Genomic DNA, 21,475 nt, shown 5'->3' with positions numbered 1-21,475 from the left:
TGCTCTGCATGGCAAAAGAGGCCATTGGAGAGTCACAGACTTCATGGCCAAGCCCAGTGGTTAGAGTGATTCTAGCCCACTTCCCATGCCTTGAGGGAAGGATGCATGGTGACCTTATTATGAGAACCTAACTAATCTAAAGAAAATCCCTTTCTGGGCCCTGGCTGGTGTGGATCAGTAGATTGAGTGCCAGACTGTGAACCAAAGGGTCACTGGTTCAATTCCCAGTCACAGCACATGCCTGGGTTGTAAGCCAGGTTCCCAGTAGGGGGCACTCAAGATGCAACCACACATTGATGTTTCTCTCCCTCTCTTTCTCCCTCCCTTCCCTTCTCTAAAAATAAATAAATAAAATATCTTTTAAAAAAAGGAAAGAAAATCTTTTTCTGGGTTTTCCATGATCATTTCTGGATCTCATGAGTTCTCACTAGCCATTAGAGAAATTCACATTGGTGGATACAGCAAATCAAGAGCAGGCAGAAGAGACCTTTCTGTTCTTGTAGATCAGAGACTTTCTCCAGGACTCTGCAGATACTAGGAGGGAGAGTCTGTCTCCATAGATACTAGAGTGGCAGTCTGTTTCTTTCTGAGATTATAGCTGTAAACCCAGAGCTGTCTGGGGCCATCTTTGCCCTCAGTGTATATAAGATGTGGTTTTGGCCTTGGCTGGTGTAGCTCAGTGGATTGAGCGTGGGCTGCAAACCAAAGTGTTGCAAGTTCGATTCCCAGCCAGGGTACATGCCTGGGTTGCAGGCCATGACCCCCAGCAACCGCACATTGATGTTTCTCTCTCTCTCTTTCTCCCTCCTTTCCCTCTCTAAAAATAGATGAATAAAATCTAAAAAAAAAAAAAAAAGAAGCCAAATAACATGAGGAGTATAGCAAAAGAATTTTTAAAAAGATGTGTTTTTGGTTAACACTGAAAATGTCATCCAATTTCCATATAAAAGCCCAAATTTGTCCCTGTTCTGCCTGTCCACTATCTCCCTCTCTACTTCTGGCTGAGGGTTCAGCCAGGTGCCAGGGCCCTTACTTTGTTTTATTGTTTCCTCTGCTGGATGGAGGTAATAACACCCACTCCTGAAACAGCAACTGGACCATACCACTCCAAGACGTGTGCTCTGAACAAGGAATGAAGCAAAATCAAGTTCTGTCAATTCTGCCCCTCCAATATCTCTAGATCCCCCTCCTCTGCTCCACCTGACTTGCACTGCCTAGGGCCACTGCCTGACATTCTTGCTGGACAATTGCCCCACACTGGGCTCATTCTCTATGGTCTTAGATGCTTCAAACCCTCTCTTTATACAACTGGTGGAACAGTGGACATTTCTAAAACAGAAATATGACCATTCTTCTGCTTAAGACCATGCAGTAGCTCTCTTGCACTCCCCGAGTCAGATCCCTGAGATCCACGATGTGGCCCCACCTGCACAGTTCCTCAGGCTCTCCCTAGCGAATTCTCTTTTTTGAAACTTAACCTTGGAGCTACTTCTGAGGTCCTGTATGTAGTATAGTGATTTCAATTCCCAAACTATCCCCCCAAAATGTATTTTTAGGTAAATGATGGTACATCCATGACATGGAATGCCACATAGGAAATAAAAGTGATATAGTAGAATAATAGTAACACTACCTCAACCGTTGGTGGTGTTGGGAAATTTAACTTTATCCTTTATGCTTTTCTACGTTGTTAAGATATTTACAGTGAGTGTACACTACTTAGAGGGAACAAGTGTTTATCCTTGTTTTAAAAATTGCTAGGTGATCGTGATCATGTTTTGTGTGTGTGTCCCATCCTTAAAGGCAGTAGACCAGGTTCCATTTCCAACCCCACGATCTACATACTGTCCCATGGAAAGTTACTTAAGGGCCCTGAGTTGAACTTCCCTCATCTGTCCATATTTATATCACAGGGTCGTAGAGTTCTTTTGGTGAGTGTGTGAATATCACATAACTTGGGTTATGTCACAAATTTAATGGGATATTTTTAAACGTTAAATCATTGCTGTTCTGCCACACTTTCTTCTCTCTGTCTCCTTTCCCTCACCCTCAGTCAGCTTTCTGTGGGCACTGCTCTGGGCTGTGGGAGAGTGGCAGGCAGTGCCGGTGAGAGGACATAGCCACCCCAGAACAAAGACTGTCCTGACTTTGAGTGCATGATTAAGGCCTGGAAATTCTGACTTTCACTTGCAAGTGGCCCTGCGAGGCCCAGAAGGCAGAAGTGTTTTTCTGTCCTGCATTCGTTAGCTGACCACAGAGACCAATCTGTCAAGTCAGCCTAGAGTAGAGCTACCCAGCTGACCCAGAGAATCCTCAGAAATTTCATTTTATTTATTTATTTTTTAAATGTTTTTAGTTATTTATTTTTAGAGAGAGGGGAAGAGAGGGAGGGAAACATCAATGTGCAAGAGAAACATGGATCAGTTGCTTTGCACAAGCCCCCAACCCGGGACTTGGCCCACAACCCAGGCATGTACCCTGACCAGGAATTGAATCAGCGACCTTTTGGTTTGCAGGCCAACACTCAACCCACTGAGCCACACCAACCAAGAGAAATTTTAAAAAGTGATAATTACTTTGGGCCACTGAGTTTGAGTCACTCATCACTAAGCAACAAATAACACATGAGACTTGTTTTTTTGTTTTTGGGGGGGGGGGTTGTTTTTTTAATAGGTAAAGACATTGCTTCTTTTTTTAAAAGATTTTATTTACTTATTTTTAGAGAGGGAAGGGAGGGAGATAGAGAGAGAGAGAAACATCAATGTGCAGTTGCTGGGGGTTATGGCCTGCAACCCAGGCATGTACCCTGGCTGGGAATCGAACCTGGGACACTCTGGTTCCCAGCCCACGCTCAATCCACTGAGCTACGCCAGCCAGGGCTGAGACTTGTTTTTTTTAATATATAATTTTCTCCACAAAGTGTGCAGCACTAGTGATAAATTTATGATACTTACATAGTTTTGTTCTGATTTTAAATATAACCTTTAAAATTACATTGTATAAATGTTTATTATAGATGTATAGGATGCAATTGATTTTTGGACTTTGAACCTTGCTAAATCTGTTAAGTCTAACACTTTGTGTTTATGTTCTCTTGGGCTTTCTCTGCAGAAAGTCATTATTTGCAGTGTGATCCATGTGTAAATCATCAATATCTACCACATTAAATGAGGTGTAGAATGACAGCCTTAAACAGAGCTGCTTAGTTGGCTCTGACTGCTGAGTAAGTGTCCTCTCACCTGCATCTGCTTGCTAGTTTGCAGGGCAACTAGGCAACAGCCAGAGGGTCAGGTGATGACATGGAGACTCCCAGTGTCCCATTCAATAGACCATTTTCAGTACAGGGAGCATTTCAGCTTCTGCCACTGGACAGCAGTTTGGGGAATGGCCCTGATGCTGTCACATAACTGTGATTTGCTTGTTTCGTCTGTGCTTTTTTTACTGTCATCCTGTTCACTCTAGTTCCTTTTACCACCCTCTTAATTCTCTATCTATCTATCTCTCCCCTACCCTGTCTCTCTCTCTCCCTCCCTCTCTTCCTGCCCCAACTTGTCCCACATTAATTCCCTCTTCCCTGTTTCTTCCCGCTCTTGGCCAAGCAAGGCACTCAAACAGAAAATGAAATGGCAACTTCAAATCATTGTTTCAAATCACATCTGCAATGTGCCCATCCCTACCTAATGCCACAGATTGGTAGGGATTTACCACCAGAGAAAGCCAGACAAAATCTCCCTAAAGATGATTATGGGCCTCCACCCCCCTCCTGGAGGGTCCCCATGACAACAGCAGGGTACAGAGGTATCACCAGAAAATGGCTCAAAGTCCAAAGGCCTACAAACACCAAGGCTTTCATTTCTCTGTGAAATCTGTGCTTGGGGTGCACAGATGCAAGAAGCCAGGATTAGCTGGGCACCTGGAGAGACAATAGGCTCACAGGGTTGTTCTGAAGTCCCTAGAGTTCTTACAATTAAATGAAGTTTTAATTTGTGCCTGGTGACCTGGTCTTGGCCTGCCCTCCTAATCTCCACCTTCTTTTTTTTCCATCACAGAACCCCTTTAAAGTTGCCAGGAGCACAGAATTGCTCAAGGTTCCTCCATGGACCACGATCTCCCACCTGTGCACCTTCTGCAGCTTCCTTGATTGGAAGTCAGCCCTACCCTCCCTACCTCTCATAAGCCCAATCTCCAGCCCCACCAGGATGACACCTAGCTTTCCATAAGGCTTCCGTAGACACCCCTTTGCCTTGAACACTTCCTTAGCACAAATGGATGCTTGACTCAGGTTTACTAAAATGACTCAGTCAGCTGGTTGTGACCAGAAGCAGCAGGAACTGGGACAATCCAAGTTGTAGAGTTGGGATGACAGGCACCCCTAACAGTTGAAGAAGTGTAATTCAGTGGAGAGTGGGGTTCTGGGGAAATGCAGCTTTGCACTCAGCATGGCACCCCCCGCCCAGCAGCCTGCCACCTTAGAACCCCTCCTTGGGGCCATTCTGTCCAGATTTATAGAGTCACCTCTCTCCCTAGCCAGGTCTTTCACTCTCTCCCCTCTGAACGAACACAACAAACCACTCATATGTGCAGAGTTATCAGGCTGACCATTCACCAAGGATGCTAATCCTATTGCCTACAATAAACGAATGGAATCTTCTCTAAGGAATGGGAAATTGCAGGGTGAGGGTGGGAGGCTCTTGGCAAAAGTCCAGAAAGAGGTATTTTATTCAGATGGCTCATCATTTGCCCAAGTCCAGTAAAGGAACTATGTGGAATACAGAAAGATAAGAACGCTGTTCTCTCTATGTTATTCCTCGGAGTAACGGCACCTTCTTACAATGCTGACGTCAGAGGATTGAAATCACCTAAACCTATAAGGTAATCACAGAACAAGGAGAGAAAGGCACTAGGGCACATGAGACCATACAGATGGCTCCGTACAACACTGTCCCCACCAGAATAAACAACTGTCACAGGTACACAGACCCTGTGATCAGCACTAAAAAATACAGGTTCTGCCCTAAAAAAATCAGTCTAGTGGAGCAAATATGATATCAGTAAACAATGGGGACTGCTAGGTTTGTTGATCATTCTAACTTCAAGAGTCATTGGAGTCCATGGTATAGAAGAGCAACCACAAGAAGGTGGAAATCAAGGCAACTGTCACTCAGAGGAATTATGAAAATTAAGAATATCCACTGTAAATCAGTAGTAATATTACATACTATTAAGTAGAAGGCTGGTAAATGCTGACCCCAAGACGTGCAAATGTAGGGTGGCTTCTTTGGCATTAGATGCTCACTCTCTTCAACTAGGTTACTAGAAAGTGAATTTACCTCACATTCACATAGATGAATAGGGGAAACCAGTTTGGACTTAAACAAATCAAAATAAATGAACAAAAGCCCCACAGAAGACCCCCAAAAGAAAGCCAATAGCCTGGAACATTTTTTGGATGTGACAGATTCAGGAATCTGGGTCCCAGCCTTGGTTTCTGGGAAAACAGTGCTGAATCCAAGGCCTCCCAAATGCAGGTGTGTTAATTATACATCACAAAACAGAGGTGCCCTGTTTTTAATCATTTATCAAACATGTTAAGAGGAAATGGAACATTAGCTGTGAGCTTCTTAAAGTGTAATTTCCTATAAGAGAAATTTATGGCCTGCACTTGATCTCCATTAGAGTACATCTCACTTCTTTTATTAGTTTATTCATCAAGGCAGCCCTAGGTTCAGGCCAGCTCCGCAAACCCACGGGTCATCAAGAAAGGGATCTCCAGGGGATTTTTCCTGCTGGTCCAGTAGAGTTTTCCAGATCATAACACAGTCGACAGAAGCAGTCATGGTGCATTCGGCAGGAGGCTTTTAGGTATTCCCCAAAAGGCAATTCACAGAGCAAGCCCCAGGGGCTATACTAGCTATAAAGTGAACATCTAAAATGTACTTCAAAATGAAATGATTTTCTGTTTGCCATATGAGGTTTGTGATTGCCTCTCAAAAAGCATTGCTTCTATTGCTTTTACGGCCAGGTTCAATTTCTTATTTAGTGTTGTAATAAAGGAGTGATTTAGAACTGAGAGCAAGGACTTCCGAATCAATGAGCAGATGTATCCCTCATCCGCTGTGCACCTCTCCCCATGATGCTGAGCTCATTTCCTGATTTCCAGGCAACCCTCACAATCCCCCAAATTGGGGACACAGGCACAGCTGTTTCTCTCTCTTTACCACAGAGTCCCCAGCCCTGCCAAAGAGAGAACCCAAATCCTACTCTGGGTTTCTTCGGATCTCTGGGGTGCATCACTCTTTCTGTGAATAATGGAACTTTAACTTTATTGTGATGAAAGTGAAACACACCTACTATTTACAAATTGGCACTGGGGACCAGAATGAGAGGGGAAAAAAGAGAAAGAACATCCTACCTTGTTTTAAGGATATTCAGAAACTGCAAAATCTCTGAAAACTGGATCAGTCTGAGAGCTCTTAAAAATCTCAAACCTGGAAAGAAAAATGAAAGAGAGACGCATTATTTTCAGTGTGTGGTGTTAATGTTTTCACTCTGGTGTGTGATTTACAGGTGCCATGGTTGAAGGAAGATGGAGTTCTCATAGAAGATTAAACGATCAGTACCTTGCACATAGCCCTTCATCCCGATTCTCGACTGGTTTAACCTCAGCTCCTAAACTGACTCTCATCAGAGGAGGCCTGTTTGGAGGCACTGTGAAGGAAGGTCTGGTGGGGACAGCCCTGTTTAAGGAGGTCTCTCTGTGTCTATCCCCGGTCTAAGGCACTGTTTCAAAGTTACCTTGTCTTCTGAGAGGATTTGTCTCTGAAAATTACTGGGAATAGCTCAGGGTAACCATTATGCTAAGGGAAGATTAGGAACAAATCGGATAATCTGATGTCTTTGATGGATTTTTAAAATCTTATCCTCGGTCCTAATTAAATGAAGAGCATGACCCACAGCATTATCTCTTTTCTGTTTTCACATCCATAACTTCAGGATTCAAAATTTGCACAATCCCACTTTCACTAAGGGTCAACATAAATGTTTCTCTTTTCTAAATCAGCAACCTCTCTTAAATGGAGAACAAGAGGCAGTGTCTCTAGATGGCAGAAGAGAGAGGAAGACGAGGGGGAAAAACACAATCTAGGATCAAAGATAATTCAAATGAGTGCTGCGCTTTAATAGCCAAAATATATCTCTGTTGATAGCAAATCCGTGAGTCAAGAAACACCCTGAGTCACTCATGGGCCTTAACGCTGGGCTGCTGTGCAACAAACAGACTTGCTCACTGGTGACTGCAGCTTCAAGACACTTTCAATATCACGTCCTCTCTCGAAGGTATTTTCCTTTGCAGATTTTCCTAAAGCATTTTACTCAGTTCCCCACGTGCTATGGGTTGCTGAGCCCCAGGTGGGCTAAGTTATTGACAGTAGTGAGACTATTCTGACCCCATACATGAGGGGTCATCTAATGCACAGTGGTGGGAAGCAGAGGTGGTGATTCGCTAGACACCCCAGGATGAATCAAGGGAAGCAGACAGACCAGATATTTCCCCTAAACAGCTCCAAATGTTCAAGCCTAAGGTACAGGGGGAGCTCATTTAAAGTCCATGGGGTGGGGAGAGGGGATGGGCCTGAACAAGAGCTAAGGAAGGATAATGGCTCAAAAGAGAAATTTCTCTCTGAACAGGATTTACCTTCATGAACCAAAGATGCTCTTCAGAAAACATTTGCCTTCTATTTTAAATGATGTTTATGTTACTTTTATTAAAAAAGGAAGTGTAGAGATGAGAAAGGATGAAATGAAATGAAAAGATTCAAGAGTCCAAAACAAAGGCCTAACCAAACTGATAAAAGGTTGACAACACTGTTGAAAACCAGCCTTGATGCAGAGGACAAAATTGAGACATCAACTCAGGAAACAGAGAAAATACAGACAAGACACGGAAAAAAGAGGAAGCTTAAGAACATACAAAAGGTGAGAAAAATCGCAAAGATCCAACCTATGAATAAAATGTGTTGCAAAGGGAAGTACAGACAAGACCATAAGCAGGGCCAGGACATAATAGGAACAAACTTACTAGATATGGAAAAGTGACTTGACATTAAAAAATAAAATGGATGGCCAGCACTTAGAAACCAATGCCGTGAAGTGTACAACTTTTTTTCCTGTAAGCATCAAGTATTAAACTTAAAGTGTCAAGGTGGGGAGAGGATTACCATTATTGCAACTAAAATCACATCATAGTCAACATAACAGCGAGTTCTGCATGATAGTTGAGCAACACTCAGAATGTTAAGACAAGGAGAGTCAGACCCCAGATCTCTATGCCCAGCCAAGTGGTTGTTCCACAGCAAAGGCAACAAAAAATATTTTCCAATATCCAAGGTCTCAGAAAATACATTGTTTGTGTGAAAGTATTTTCAAAGACATTTGCAGGCCTTCTTCAATCAGAATGAATAGCCGGGGCTGGAAATTGTATGTTGAACAAATTCTATGGTAGGTCCTAAGCATTTAGCCCAACCAAGAGGGCTGACCTCACTCCAGCACCACTGTCACATGCTGCTGAGAGATAAAATAACACACTTAGAAATCCAGGGTAGAGACAGACGGGCAACACTGAAGCCAGCTATCAGGGACATAAGGATTTTTTAGTAATGGCTTCATCCTGAAAATCCTGTGTGTGTGTGTGTTTGTATGCATGTGTGTGTGTGTGTGTGTGTGTGTGTGTATTTCTTTTTCACTTATGGAAACAAAAATTAGAATGTAAATAACCTAAACCGCAAACTGTATTTCCTTCCTTTTATCTTTAAGTGATACCACTTCCATCCTAAACTGTTTGTAGCTCGCCACTCTTTAAAGTGACTCACAAAAATAACGTAGAATAAAAGTTTCTCTTTTAATCGAAGTATATGAAAATAAGGGTAAGAAAAAAATGGATGCAGCAGCCACAGGTCCTGTACTCTTGCTAGAGGTAAACCATAACCCAGCTCTGAGCAGCTTGCTGACAAAAGAAGGCAGGAAGATACAGTAAGATTAATAATGTACGACAGAGAAAAACAAGCTGGCTCACAGGGGAACAGTCATCCCAGGGTACAAACTGAGAGAAATGCCCCCGCAACAGGGACCCAGTGATGCAGAAGCAGCATTCCCATGGGTGGAACAACAGTGAGCTCCCTTTATTCAATGGCCTTGTGCTGGTCATTCTCATGGCTTTGGGTTTCATGAACACAGTGAGTTAACAAAGTTCGACATGGGTTAAAAAATCAGTCTACGTTTTATCCTGAGATCATGCCAGACTATGTGGAGAAATGGTAGTCTGAGGCATACATCCCTCAGGCCAGAGTTCACAACAGCTCCCTAAATGCTTTCTGCCCTGGACCTGTTATGGTCTCTTCTCAGCACAGCAGCCAGAGTGGCCCTGTTAAAAGGTAAAACAGATCATGTCACTCCTCTGCTCAACGTCCTCCAATGCCCCCATTTCATACAACGTCAGAGTCCTTCAAGGACCTACAGCAAGGCCACCCTCATGTCCTTTTGGCTTCCTCCTCCCCTTCATACTACTTTCCCTTGGATCTGTCTTTCTTCAGTGATCTGGACTGGGAAAGCATGCTCCTGTCTCAGGGCCTTTGCACACACCATTCTCTCTGCCTGAGCACTCTTGCCCAGATGTCCACATGCTTCACTAGACTCACCTCCTTCAAGTATTTACTCAGTGTCACTATCTCAGTGAGACCTTCCCTCACTGAGACAGGTCTATTCAAAACTGGAACTGTGCCCTCACTCTGCCACTGTCAGAGTAGGCAGCTAGCTATTAATGAAAGAGAAGGGAGCAAACTAAGCCTCATTAAGTTGGGAAACAGCAGCCTCACAGTCACCCCAGCATCTTTCTACACAATATCCTGGTTTACATTCACCCTGGGAGGGAACTGGTATCATCTAGCTGGGTTAACAGGGGAAGGATGAAAGCCACAAAGGGAAATTCCATTTTACTAAGTGCATATGCAGTAGAAGCCAAAATGGAGACCATAAAAGGGGGAGGCACTAGCCTGGGAAAGTCTGGGAAAAGGATCAGATTGGAGAAGGTCATGAGACCCTGGAAAATTCAGGAGAGAGACTGGATAGTTTGAAAGAAAGCCTGCTCTTTTACAAACCCAAGGAAATATATGGAAACTTAGCCTGCCTGCTCTCTCTACCTCTCAGAATGTATTGTCACTTGTCACTTTTCACTCTAATAAATCTTGCCTCTCTCACTAAACTCTTCCTATGTGAGTGTCCCTGAAATTCTTTTCCTGCAACACCACAAAAGACTCCATTTCCTCTGGTAACACCCCTGTCTTTTTATTTCTCTTGCCTGATTTTCTTTTCTCCTCAGTATAAAGCACATGCATCTTATTTATGTATTTGTTTTCTCTCTACTTAGCTACACCATCAGTTCTATGAGGGGAGGGACTTACATTTGTTTTGTTTATGGCTGTATTTGATAGACCTAAGTTAGTGCCTGGCATAAGGTGGATACCCAATAAACACCTGCTCAAATTGAACAAATAAATCAGACTTGAGAATGAATTAAATGACAGAAAACTAAAGGTCAGATACTGTGCACTGGGAACTACACATTACTTACTGAAGAAAAAGCCAAGAGTTCTGAGGTCAGGGCCGATGCTCTTAGGAAATATAAAGCAGCCTCACTGGAGAACAGCCTTAATCACTGGTCACTCTGCTGTCCCCAGAGAGGGCCCAGAGGAGTACGGACAGCAACTCAGATCACATAAATGAGGCCAAGACAAGCGAGAGATAGGATGGTCAGTGCCTAAGTAACAAATTATTCATCTTCTCTGCTTTATAATCCTATATTCTTATTACTTATCCCATATAATTCAACATATCTGAAATAAAATGGCCTTCTAGGGAAATAGAAAATGGCTATAACAGAGTTGTCAACAAAATATGTATATACCAAAAAGCTCGAATTATTCCCTCCCCCAAAGGTACCAGGTCCAGATGGTTTTACAAGTGAGTTCTTCCAAACTATCAAGAAATAGTAAATTTTCCCAGTCTTTGATTCTATAGTTGATGTTTATTACTATGTGATACTATGTAATAAAAATCTTTCTCTTTTTTTCCATACTCCATATTGGTTTAGAAAGCTGGCATTGGCTGAACACAGGATGTTCACACATTCAAAGAAAAGGCATGCTCACTACACTAATGACTAAATATAAGAATCCCAAATAAAATACCAGCATATCATATCGTATGCAAGACCATATTAGATGAGTCCCACTCAGGAGCTGTGGTGGAGGTTGTGGGGAGCAATCCAGATCCCTTCTGCAGGGATCTTTACCTGCCCCAGCTCTTAAAGAGCTGTCTTTCCCAAGGCTGCACCCCAGCCAGAGTTGGCTCCCAAAACTGGTAGCCATGGGGACAAAGTCCTGCTGCCTTGTCTCAACTTAGGACAGCTCTGAAGGGCCTCCCAGCTGCAGAGTTCCCCATGGGATGGACCAAGGCCGCTGGTGCAGCTGGAGCTCTACACATAGTTTCCTTCTTCTCTCACAGGCGGCCATTCAAACCTGCCTGGGTGCACTAGAAGACGAAGTATTCTGATAGTACATTAGGTACATTGTGCTCTCAGTAAATAAATGGTCATTTCATCATGTGAAGCTACACAATTACAATAGCACAGGGTGGTATACAACCCCACAGAAAAGCCAACAAGACCAACAGAAACATACACACACACACGGTATATAGTGTTATTTTAAATTACTAGTGAAATGATGATGTTGACAATGTTGTAAATCAATTAATATCGAAGTCTACTATTTTTAATTACTACTCACATTCCAAAACCTTTAACAATATCTTATTTAATCCATTAAACAGAAGAAAATAGTTAAGGATAAACAGATAGAATGTCCAGCACACAATGTGTAAGCAACAGATCCATATTTCAACCCAGATTTGTCTAACTCTACACAGCCCCAGCTCCTAACCCCTGCCCTGGCACAGACACTGGCCCAGTTTTAAACGTCAAGCACTTTCAACTCAAGTAAGCACTTTGAACACTGTGACCATCTTGCCGAACTCTAACAATCTCCATTTCTATCAATATATAGATGCTCTTTTGCCAATATTTCCCCTGTGTTAAGTATTATGGTTGTAAAAAAGGAAGGACAGGGAGAGGGGGAATGAAGAGTTCCAGTCTGACAAGCTCCAACTCCAGCAGGGGCTCATCACCACTTTATTTTGCTTTTCTGTGTTAAAGTTAATTATTTCTTCATATAATTATTAAGTCATTTTGTTTTCTGCTTTAAATAAACTGGCTTCTGCCAGTTTATCTGCGTGTTCATCTTTTCTTATTCATATATTTGAGCTCTTTTATAATGAGGATATTTTATGTTATATATTAACTCCCAGAGTTTGTCATTCTTCTTTTAATTTTGCTTAGTTGTTTTCTAAGTCTAAAATTTTGCTTAAGGTGAGTTTTCCTTTTTGATTTTTAAATTTTGTTACATGGTCAAATGCATGTCTTTCCATCACTGTTTTATTATTTTCAACATTCAAAAATGACTGCTGCCAACATAAACAAATATTTTTAAGAAAATGCATCTACATTTTCTCTACGTATGTTGAGGGCAGTGGTTCTAAACCTTGGCTGCACATTTAAATCACCTGGGATGCACTAAGAATTACTGATAGGTCTCACTTCAGCCTCCCCCATTCTGACCCAATGGGCCCAGGCTGCCAGCAGGCAGAGGGTGGGAAAGCTCTGGCATGATTCTAATGAGCCATTGAGGCTGAAAAGCATTGCAGAGTTTTTCTGTAAGTGAGCAGACAGTACATATTTTAGGGTGCATCACAACTACCCACTCTGCTGTAAAAGATATGTAAACAAATGGGTATGGATGTGGTCCAGTAAAATTTTATTCAGACCAACAGACCATGGGGCCTAGTTTGCTACACCCAATTTAGAGACCTGCTTTCAAATCGCACCTCCATAGGAATCACTGGGATTTGTTACCATTCAGATTATGACTCTGTGGTGCCGAGATAGGTCCTGATACTCTGACTTCTAATCACCTCCAGGTGTCGCTCTTGTTCAGAGACCACACTGAAATTTTGAGGCCTCAGGGCAGTGGTCCCAGCCTCGGAGGTCACTGCAGTCACCTGGGCACTGTAAGACTGATGTGTCCCACCCCAAGATGCTCTGATTTAACTGGTCTGTGGTGCAGCCTGGGTATGGGAATGTTTTATAGCTCCCCAGATGATGCCAGTGTGCAGCGAAGTTTAGGAACTACTCATTTGGGGTGTCTTTTCTCCTTTTAACATCTAACTTGTTAATCCATCTTGATATATTCATTTATTATGATTAGTAGTATGCCAAAGGGACCAAGTTTTAATATTTTCCCCAAATACCAAGTTTCTCTCTACCTGAGTATAATTACTTGAGTAACCTGAAACTGGTTCTTTACTATCATTAATTTTTTAAACCATGCTAGCCAACTATAAGCAGAAATCAACAGTATATTGAGAGACTGCTTGTAAAATAATGCAGTCAGCTTAAGATTTTAGTGAAAAAGTACTTTTAACAACACTAGGGGAAATGTGATTTCGATATCAAGGTTTATAATTGATAAAAAGTTCCAAATCATTTTGTGGAGGTAAACAACAACAACAATAAAGAAAATAAAATAAGATGAAGAATGGGGAGATCCAATTAAAAAAATAGAAAAAAAGCCAGGCAAAATACATACTAATAAGACTTGAAAAACACAGTCAGTGGGAACAACTTTCTAAAAAATGTAAATTCTGAAAGTTAATACATGCAAAAAACCATTATAGAATAATCACAGATATATAATTTGAAAAATTTATTAGTAGCTTCCCCTCAAAGACTCTGCACCCATATAACTTATTATTAAATTCTTTAACACGAATACATATTCTTGAAATGTCAAACCATCATAATGCAAAAAAGATGTAAAGCTGCTATACTTATATTATAAAATAAGCATAAACCTGGCACCAAAAACTGACTCTCAATGAGCAAAAGAAAAATAATCTCACTAAGATTAGAGATGCTAAAATTCTTCATGAAATACCAATGCATATAATTCATCAGTGGATTAAAATAATTATCTGGAGCATTCTGATTAAGCATATCAGGTTGAACAGAATGGTTTATCTCTGCCACCTCTCAAAACCTTATTAAAGTAATACTAAAGGAGGGAAAATCAATAAAACCCCATAAGGACAGAAAAATGGAGGAGGAAGCTACAGCACATAGGAGAAAACTGTATGTTGTAGATAAAGAGTGGATATCCTGTCAGAAATTCACTTGGCAGAGCAGAGAAACCTAACTTTGCATTTATATAACATATAGAGTAAGAATATATATAAATACATGTGTGTTTGTATACATATCTAAATATATCTATATTTCCATGATAATAACAACAGAATATCAGAAATGTCCTCGGTCAATAAATTTTGATGAGAAATTCCACAAAGATTGAAGTTGGTGCAGGTAGTGAGGTCAGGAGATCATAATGAAGAAGAAAACAAATGTCCAAAAGATGAAATGAGGTGCCTGGCACTGGAGAGCAGGGGGCTGGGGCACTGACTGCCCCACCGGGGTGCCAAACAAGATCACCCGGTGTGTCACAGTAAGTGTGGGCATTTTAGTGGGTGAAGCAACATCCTGAGTGAATGGTAACTCCTGTGTCCACAGCTGCAAGACCAGCTATTGGACCGAAATGCTCTATTGCACCCCCCAGAACTCCCCAGATGAGCAAAGGCAGCATCCGTATATAAGGAAACAGAAAATCTCAAATTCAAAGAAAAGCACAATATCAAAAATCACCAAATATTTGAGGAAAGTCACACTTTCTTTGAAGGCAGATACATATTCTATCAAACTGACAGTTGAGGATACAATGTTAACAAAGCAATGATTTTAGAAAAAGTTTAACTGACAAAGATCTTGTGAGAAAGGAGGTCAACTCAACAAAAATCCATAGAATATCTTCGAATGTAAAACTCTAAACATCAAAATCTTAAAAGAGCAACTAAACAGAAGAATGGACATAGCCACATACAAACTAGAAGGTCGGGTTAACAGAGATCCTTTCACAAAGTAACAGAGGGATTCAAAAGTATTAGAATAAAATTAAGAGACATGGAAGAGAGCAGTAGAATTTTCAACATTTATGAAATTGAGTTTCCAGGAGGAGGAAATAAATGCAATAGAAAGCCAGAAAATTTTTCAGTAACATTAGAAGAAAGTTTCCTAGAACAAAAGGGCAACCTGCATTCTCAGATATGCCTAGATGAGATATGGGTCTTTTAAAATTTAGCTGGTGACATCTCAGGAAATCAGTGTGATGATATAAAATACTCAAAGCAGTGAAAATCAAATTACTGTCATAATTCTCTTGGACGCACTGAATGCAAGAAAACAAAGGAAGGACAGCTCCATCATCCCCAGGAGAAATTATTTTGAACGAGGAAATACATACTGAGCTGGGTGGAAGAAAAATAAATAAATAAATGGTGAAATATAAGCAGCAAAGTAGGAAAAGAGTAAAAGTAACTGATTAGTTTGTGTGTTAGCAAAATATTATAAAAATAAATAATAAGAATGATCTAAAAATCTCTAGATGCTACTAGATGGAAAATAAATGTATGAAGAGGAGAGGGCATTGGAGATATGAAAAATGCACTAAAGTTCTAGTCTTGCTTCAGGGAAGATACTATTAATTACACATATTAACAGAAAATTTTAAGTATGTGTATAAAAACTCAAGGATATGTTTGGAATTACAAATTCCAAATCAAAGAAGGGGAAAAGTAAGCAAAAAAAAATTATCAACCAACTAAAGGAAAAGAATTGTGGGAAAAAATAGGCAAAAAGCATATTAATTAGAAAATACTATTGCAACAACCAAATGAGCCCCAATACACCAGTAAACACAATAACACTGAATGGGTTAAATTCATCTACCAAGAGACAAAGACTCTCAGATAGTATAAAAACAGCAATAACACATTTCAGATGTATGCTGTTTGTGAGATACACTGAAAGCAAAACACAAAGGAAAGTTAGAAATGAAAGACTGGAAAATACATGCCAGAAAAATGCTTAGCATAAAAGGCAAACAAAGTAATAACAATATCAAATAAAGTAGCAGCCCCTGCAAAAATTTATCACAAAAAAGAGTTATACTTCATATTGATAAAGAAACAATCCACCAAGAAAATGTAACAGTGAAAAAATTCTATATACCTAAGAATATACCTTTGAGATATATAGACAAGAATGCAGGAAAACAGAAACTTGACAATGTCACACACAGTGAGAGACTCTAATGCTCATTTTCCTGAAACTAGGCAAAAAATAAGCACATATATAGAATATCTGCAAGGCATTTAATTCCCGGGGATATATTTATAGATATCTATCTGAATGAATGGACAGATAAACACATATATTAGTAAATGAGGAACACTACTTTAATAATACTAGTCTTTAATAATTTTAATAACAACTATTGAACAGTCACAAAAACTATGTAATAGGCCATAAAAATACTTCACCAAATTCCAAAATGTAGAAGTCATATAGGGCATATTTACCACAAAACAATAGAATATGAAAATCATAAAACCAACTGTATTATGTAGGGAAGACTTTAATATACAATAAAAGAAGTCATCTAAATTAAAAGGGAAACAAGCATTATGTAATGATTAGAGTGACTGATTAACAATGGTGTCAATTTAAACAGCCACTTCATACCATAATTGAAATTAAATATAAAGAATATACCAGAGAAAGACTGAAGAAAATGTAATTATATATTTATTTGCCTTCTGAAGAGAATAATTTCTCTTTTTTAAAAGATTTTATTTATTTTTAGAGGGGGAAGAGATGGAGAGAAACATCAATGTGTGGTTGCCTCTCATGTGCCCCCTACTGGGGACCTGGCCTGCAACCCAAGCATGTGCCCTGACTGGGAATCAAACCAGCAACCCTTTGGTTCACAGGCCAGCACTCAATCCACTGAGCCACACCAGCCAGGGCGGAAGAGAAGAATTTCTAAACTCAGAGGTGAAATGAATCATAAAAGTTTTAAATATCAGATCAGATATCATAAAAATATTAAAATTCTACATATTAAAAAAGTAATGAAAATAATAAAAGAATAATTTAATTAAATTTGATACAATTAGGATAAATTCTTTGTAATGTCAAAAGCATGTATATAAAATATTATATCCCTAGTTCATAAATAGGCACAAAAATCATAAACAGACACATCATGAAATAGGAAAAATAACTAGTGAACAATCATTAGAAAGTATTATACTTGGTTGAAATAAATAAATGCATATTAAACAAAATTACAGTAACAATATGTTTATTCTACTTAACTAGCAATACATTTGAGTTTTGCTTACTAGAGCTGACTCTGCAATGAAACAGTCTTATAATTTGATAGTGGAATTGTGCATTTATACAGCATTTTCAGAAAGTAATTCCACATTATAAATCAAATTAATTCCATTTCTGGGAATGTAGCCTAAGAAAATATAACAAAATATGAAAAAATGCTACAGAAACAAAGAAGTTTATTGCGAAATTATTCATTAAACAAGAAAAATAGAAAAAACAGCTTCATAATCTAAAAAATGTATCTTATATACAGTCCATTTTCTTTATGGGATATTATACAAGTTTGAAAAATGATGTAACAGTGAGAAATGCTTAGGATAGAAAGTTAAGTTAAAGAAAAGATAAAAAGTAGAACTGTATTTATCAGAGGCTGAGAAGCGGGGGCAAAGGGAGTCACTCAGCGGGCCCAGCGGGCCCAGAGCTTCGGACCTGCGGGACAGGACCTTCTGGAGCTCTCTCTAGAGCTCTCGTGACACTGAACGCACTCCACGCTGCTGAAGTGAGCACTTACAAGTGGTTAAGATGAAAAATTATATGGTATGTGTTTTTATCACAAAAAACCCAAACTGAAACATTGAAAAGAAAAACAAGTTGGATATAAAGTACATGCTCTCTTTGATCAAACTGTAAAAAAATATAGGTACATGAAAAATTAAAACTAGAAGAAAAGCATAAAATGTTAAAAGTGGTTGCATTGTGAAGGCAGGATTTTTGGATTTCTTTAATTTTCTCTAGTTTAAATTTTTTCCATCGTATTTACATTAAAATTTCTACTTATATTCATAATTTTTGGTTGCTGTTGTTATAAAGTCAGGACTGAGTGCATGTCCTCTGGTTCTGAGCCCTGTGCCCACAACAAAGATTCAGTAACCTGAGGCCAGCGGCTCCCGGCAGGGAGGACCCCGGCCACTTCTGTCCTTTCAGAGGGTCAGATGTGGTACCTGGGACCTGAGTAATCAGGTTAGGGTCATTCTGAGAACTAATGCCATGAAATCCTAGCTGTGGCACTAGACAGGCTAAGGGATTTGAGAACTTCTCAGATAGAAGCAGAATTGTCCTACTGATGGACACAGAGGGATACACAGGTAAATGGTAAATCATTCACTGCTCAGGGTCCCCTTATCCCAGCACAGAAAGGACTCAGCAGACACCTGCAAGCAGCAAAGTCCCACTGGAGACCAAGAAAACACAAAAGCAAACACACCCCAGTCCACAGTGGGAAGCCTGCCAGGGTTTTCCAATTTGCTGGTTTTCATTCTCTCTAACTCCTTAATCTTTAAATCCAAAAAGCTGAAAGGTTCAAATAAACCTCTGTCATTTCCAATCTTTCTACCCCGACGTAAATCCTGAGGAGCAATTATTGTGGTGGCTGACAAGTTCATGGTCATCTGGCCTTGCAGCCTGAGCTCAAACTGAGGACAGGAGACACAGACAACACAGGGGGGCATTTCCAGACTGTGCCGTGCACCCAGCTGCCATCACAGGACCCCACCACCCATGCCCAGCCCAGTCACTGACAGGCTTCTCAGACCCAGCACAGAGCAAACTGGGGCCTCCCCATTTCTCCCCCACCTTATTCCAGTCCCCCTTCCTGTCTGATAGATACTGAACATCAGTTGATATTCAAAGTGGGATTGTGACTCCTTCCTTCCTTCCTTCCTTCCTTCCTTCCTTCCTTCCTTCCTTCTTTCCTTCTTTCCTTCCTTCCTTCCTTCCTTCCTTCCTTCCTTCCTTCCTTCCTATGTGTCACAATATCAAAAATCACCAAACATTTGAGGAAAGTCAAACTTTCTTTGAAGGCAGATACATATTCTATCATACTGACAGTTGAGGATACATTAACTTTCCTCAATGTTAGTGAGATGAATAAGAGAACCATACAGTAGGGAAATTTTTATTGATTTTTATCTCTTAAATATATATGAAATAACTTGTCTTTTCCCTCTCCATTCAGTGGGTTGGGTGTCGTCCCACAAACCAAAAGGTTGCTGGTTCAATTCCCAGTCGGGGGACACACCTGGGTTGTGGGCCGGCTCCCCAATTGGGGGTAGAGCAAGAGGTGGCCGATCGGTGTTTCTCTGGCACATTGATGTTTCTCTCCCTCCATTACCCTGTCTCTAAAAATAAATAAATAAAATCTTAAAAGCCCTCAGGTTGCTTCCAACACACAGAAAAAAAAAGTTCAGATTCCTTACCTTGCTCTGGAGACTTTACATGACCTAGTGTCTAGTCACTTTACTTCCCCTCTCCTGGTCCTCCTGCCCTCCACACTGTGCCTCTGCACCTCAAACACTCCCCAATTCCTTCCCAGCTCAGGGCTTTCCTTTCCATTCCTTTCTGGAATGTTCTTCTCCTGAATTCTTGCAAGGCTGGCTCAATTGCCATGAGCTCAGACAGATGTCTTCAGGCCACCTGTGCCCATGTTCGCCTTTACAGCATTTATTACACCTAAATGGTCTTCTGTGCTTGTTTAGATGATTCCTGCCTGTCTCCCTCAGCAGGTCAGCTCCACCACAGCAGGCCCCATCCCCACTCACCACTGTGTCCATCGTCCTCTAGACCATTGATGCTGGCACTCGCTATGGAAGATGATAAATGAATGTAGGAGAAACCCTCTCAAAGGAAATGTAAGAAAGAAAATTGTACAGTAAGTTAAACTTGTGGTTTTAGTCAGTTGCTCAGCTCTTTCTCAAAAAATGGTCTCCTTTCTCTTAGCTTAGCAATCCCATTGTTCATGCTCCTCTCTCCCACTGCTTTAACAGCCGCCCCCCCTAACCCCGGCAATGCTGGATGTCATAAAGCACAAAGCAGCTCCTTCTTGAAGTAAAGAAAGAAGAAACATTACAATATGATCAGCAGATCTAAGGTCACAGACATGGGGTGTGAATATTTGAATTCCAGATGAAGTCCTTGCAGATATTACAGCCCAAGGAAGCCTTTCACGTGCGTCCTAATGGAAAAGGTGGACCAGGATTCACCTACAAGTTGTTACACACAATCTTGCTGTACACGAGCAGAGAATGCAAAGGTAGTTGGTGCGGAGCCTATCCACATTGAAATCCTAAACTGGCTTCCAACACAATTGCACTTCATTTCAAAGAAGCCAGTGCTGCCATTAACCTTGGAAATAAGACTTCCTAAGACTGGGAATTTTAGGTCCAGAAATGTACATATAAGCCAATTATGTCAAGCTCCTATAAATTATAGGTGTCCAAATAAAAACACACCTACCGGAAAGCAGTTGAGACAAGAAAATCTTCCCTGAAGATGGCTCATAATCTTTGCTGGGTGAGACTAATGAAGCACCACCGGGACAGGCTGGGCAACATTTTCATGGCCCAACATGAGGACAGAAGAAAGCAAACTGAAAAGGCATGTTGTCTCTGACATAGTGTGTGTGTGTGTGTGTGTGTGTGTGTGTACTATCGATTGTTCTAAATGTCGCTTCCAAAAGCGCTGACTCACTGGAAACTGTTACCACTTAATAAGGAGGCTGTTCCCATTATTTGCCTAGCTTTCTCCACCATTTCTGAAATATATTCTTTAATATCTCAAAAGCATTTAGGAACTCTAGAGAACAGTCACACTCATCTAAAAAGGAAGGAGAGGATTTCTGCCTGGCCCAGTACCCCTGAGTTTAGGGGACATGCCAAGCAAAGGCAACGGAGAAGGCTATCACCTGTCCCCTGGATGCTACCCAAATCCAGCCCGTAGGGACACCACGTCTTTCTAGGGCAGCCTCCAGAAACATGGAATACTTGGGGGAGATAAGTGCTGGGGTTAGGAGGGACCTTACCCCAAGAAGCGCAGACCCTGCAGCAAGACACCAACGACTGCCAAAAGTTCTGTGGTTCCTCCTTCTCAGGGGCAGCAGGCCCAGACCTCACCCGGTAGCCTTTATGGAACAAATCGCCCAGGGACTTTCTGCGACGCCTGGTGGGCCTGTAAAGCTCTGCACTGGTGCTGTCGGGTGGGTGATGATAGACCAGAATCTTACTGGGGATCATGGCAGAAGCAGAG

The 21,475-nt window shown here is 40.9% G+C and overlaps 1 protein-coding gene across 1 annotated transcript in view; it reads right to left on the bottom strand.

Moving 5' to 3' along the window:
• KCNMA1 (potassium calcium-activated channel subfamily M alpha 1) overlaps window positions 1-21,475 on the bottom strand; it is a 749,962-nt gene that overhangs the window by 245,281 nt on the left and 483,206 nt on the right. The window contains 1 exon segment of the mRNA XM_036027545.1: window positions 6,413-6,488. Within this exon segment, the coding sequence (XP_035883438.1) occupies window positions 6,413-6,488 (76 nt within the window).

This window comes from Phyllostomus discolor, chromosome 5 (genome assembly GCF_004126475.2).
Source record: "Phyllostomus discolor isolate MPI-MPIP mPhyDis1 chromosome 5, mPhyDis1.pri.v3, whole genome shotgun sequence".
NCBI lineage: Eukaryota > Metazoa > Chordata > Mammalia > Chiroptera > Phyllostomidae > Phyllostomus > Phyllostomus discolor.
Note: the sequence above shows the minus strand (reverse complement) of the source record. Positions and strands in the feature narration are given on the sequence as shown.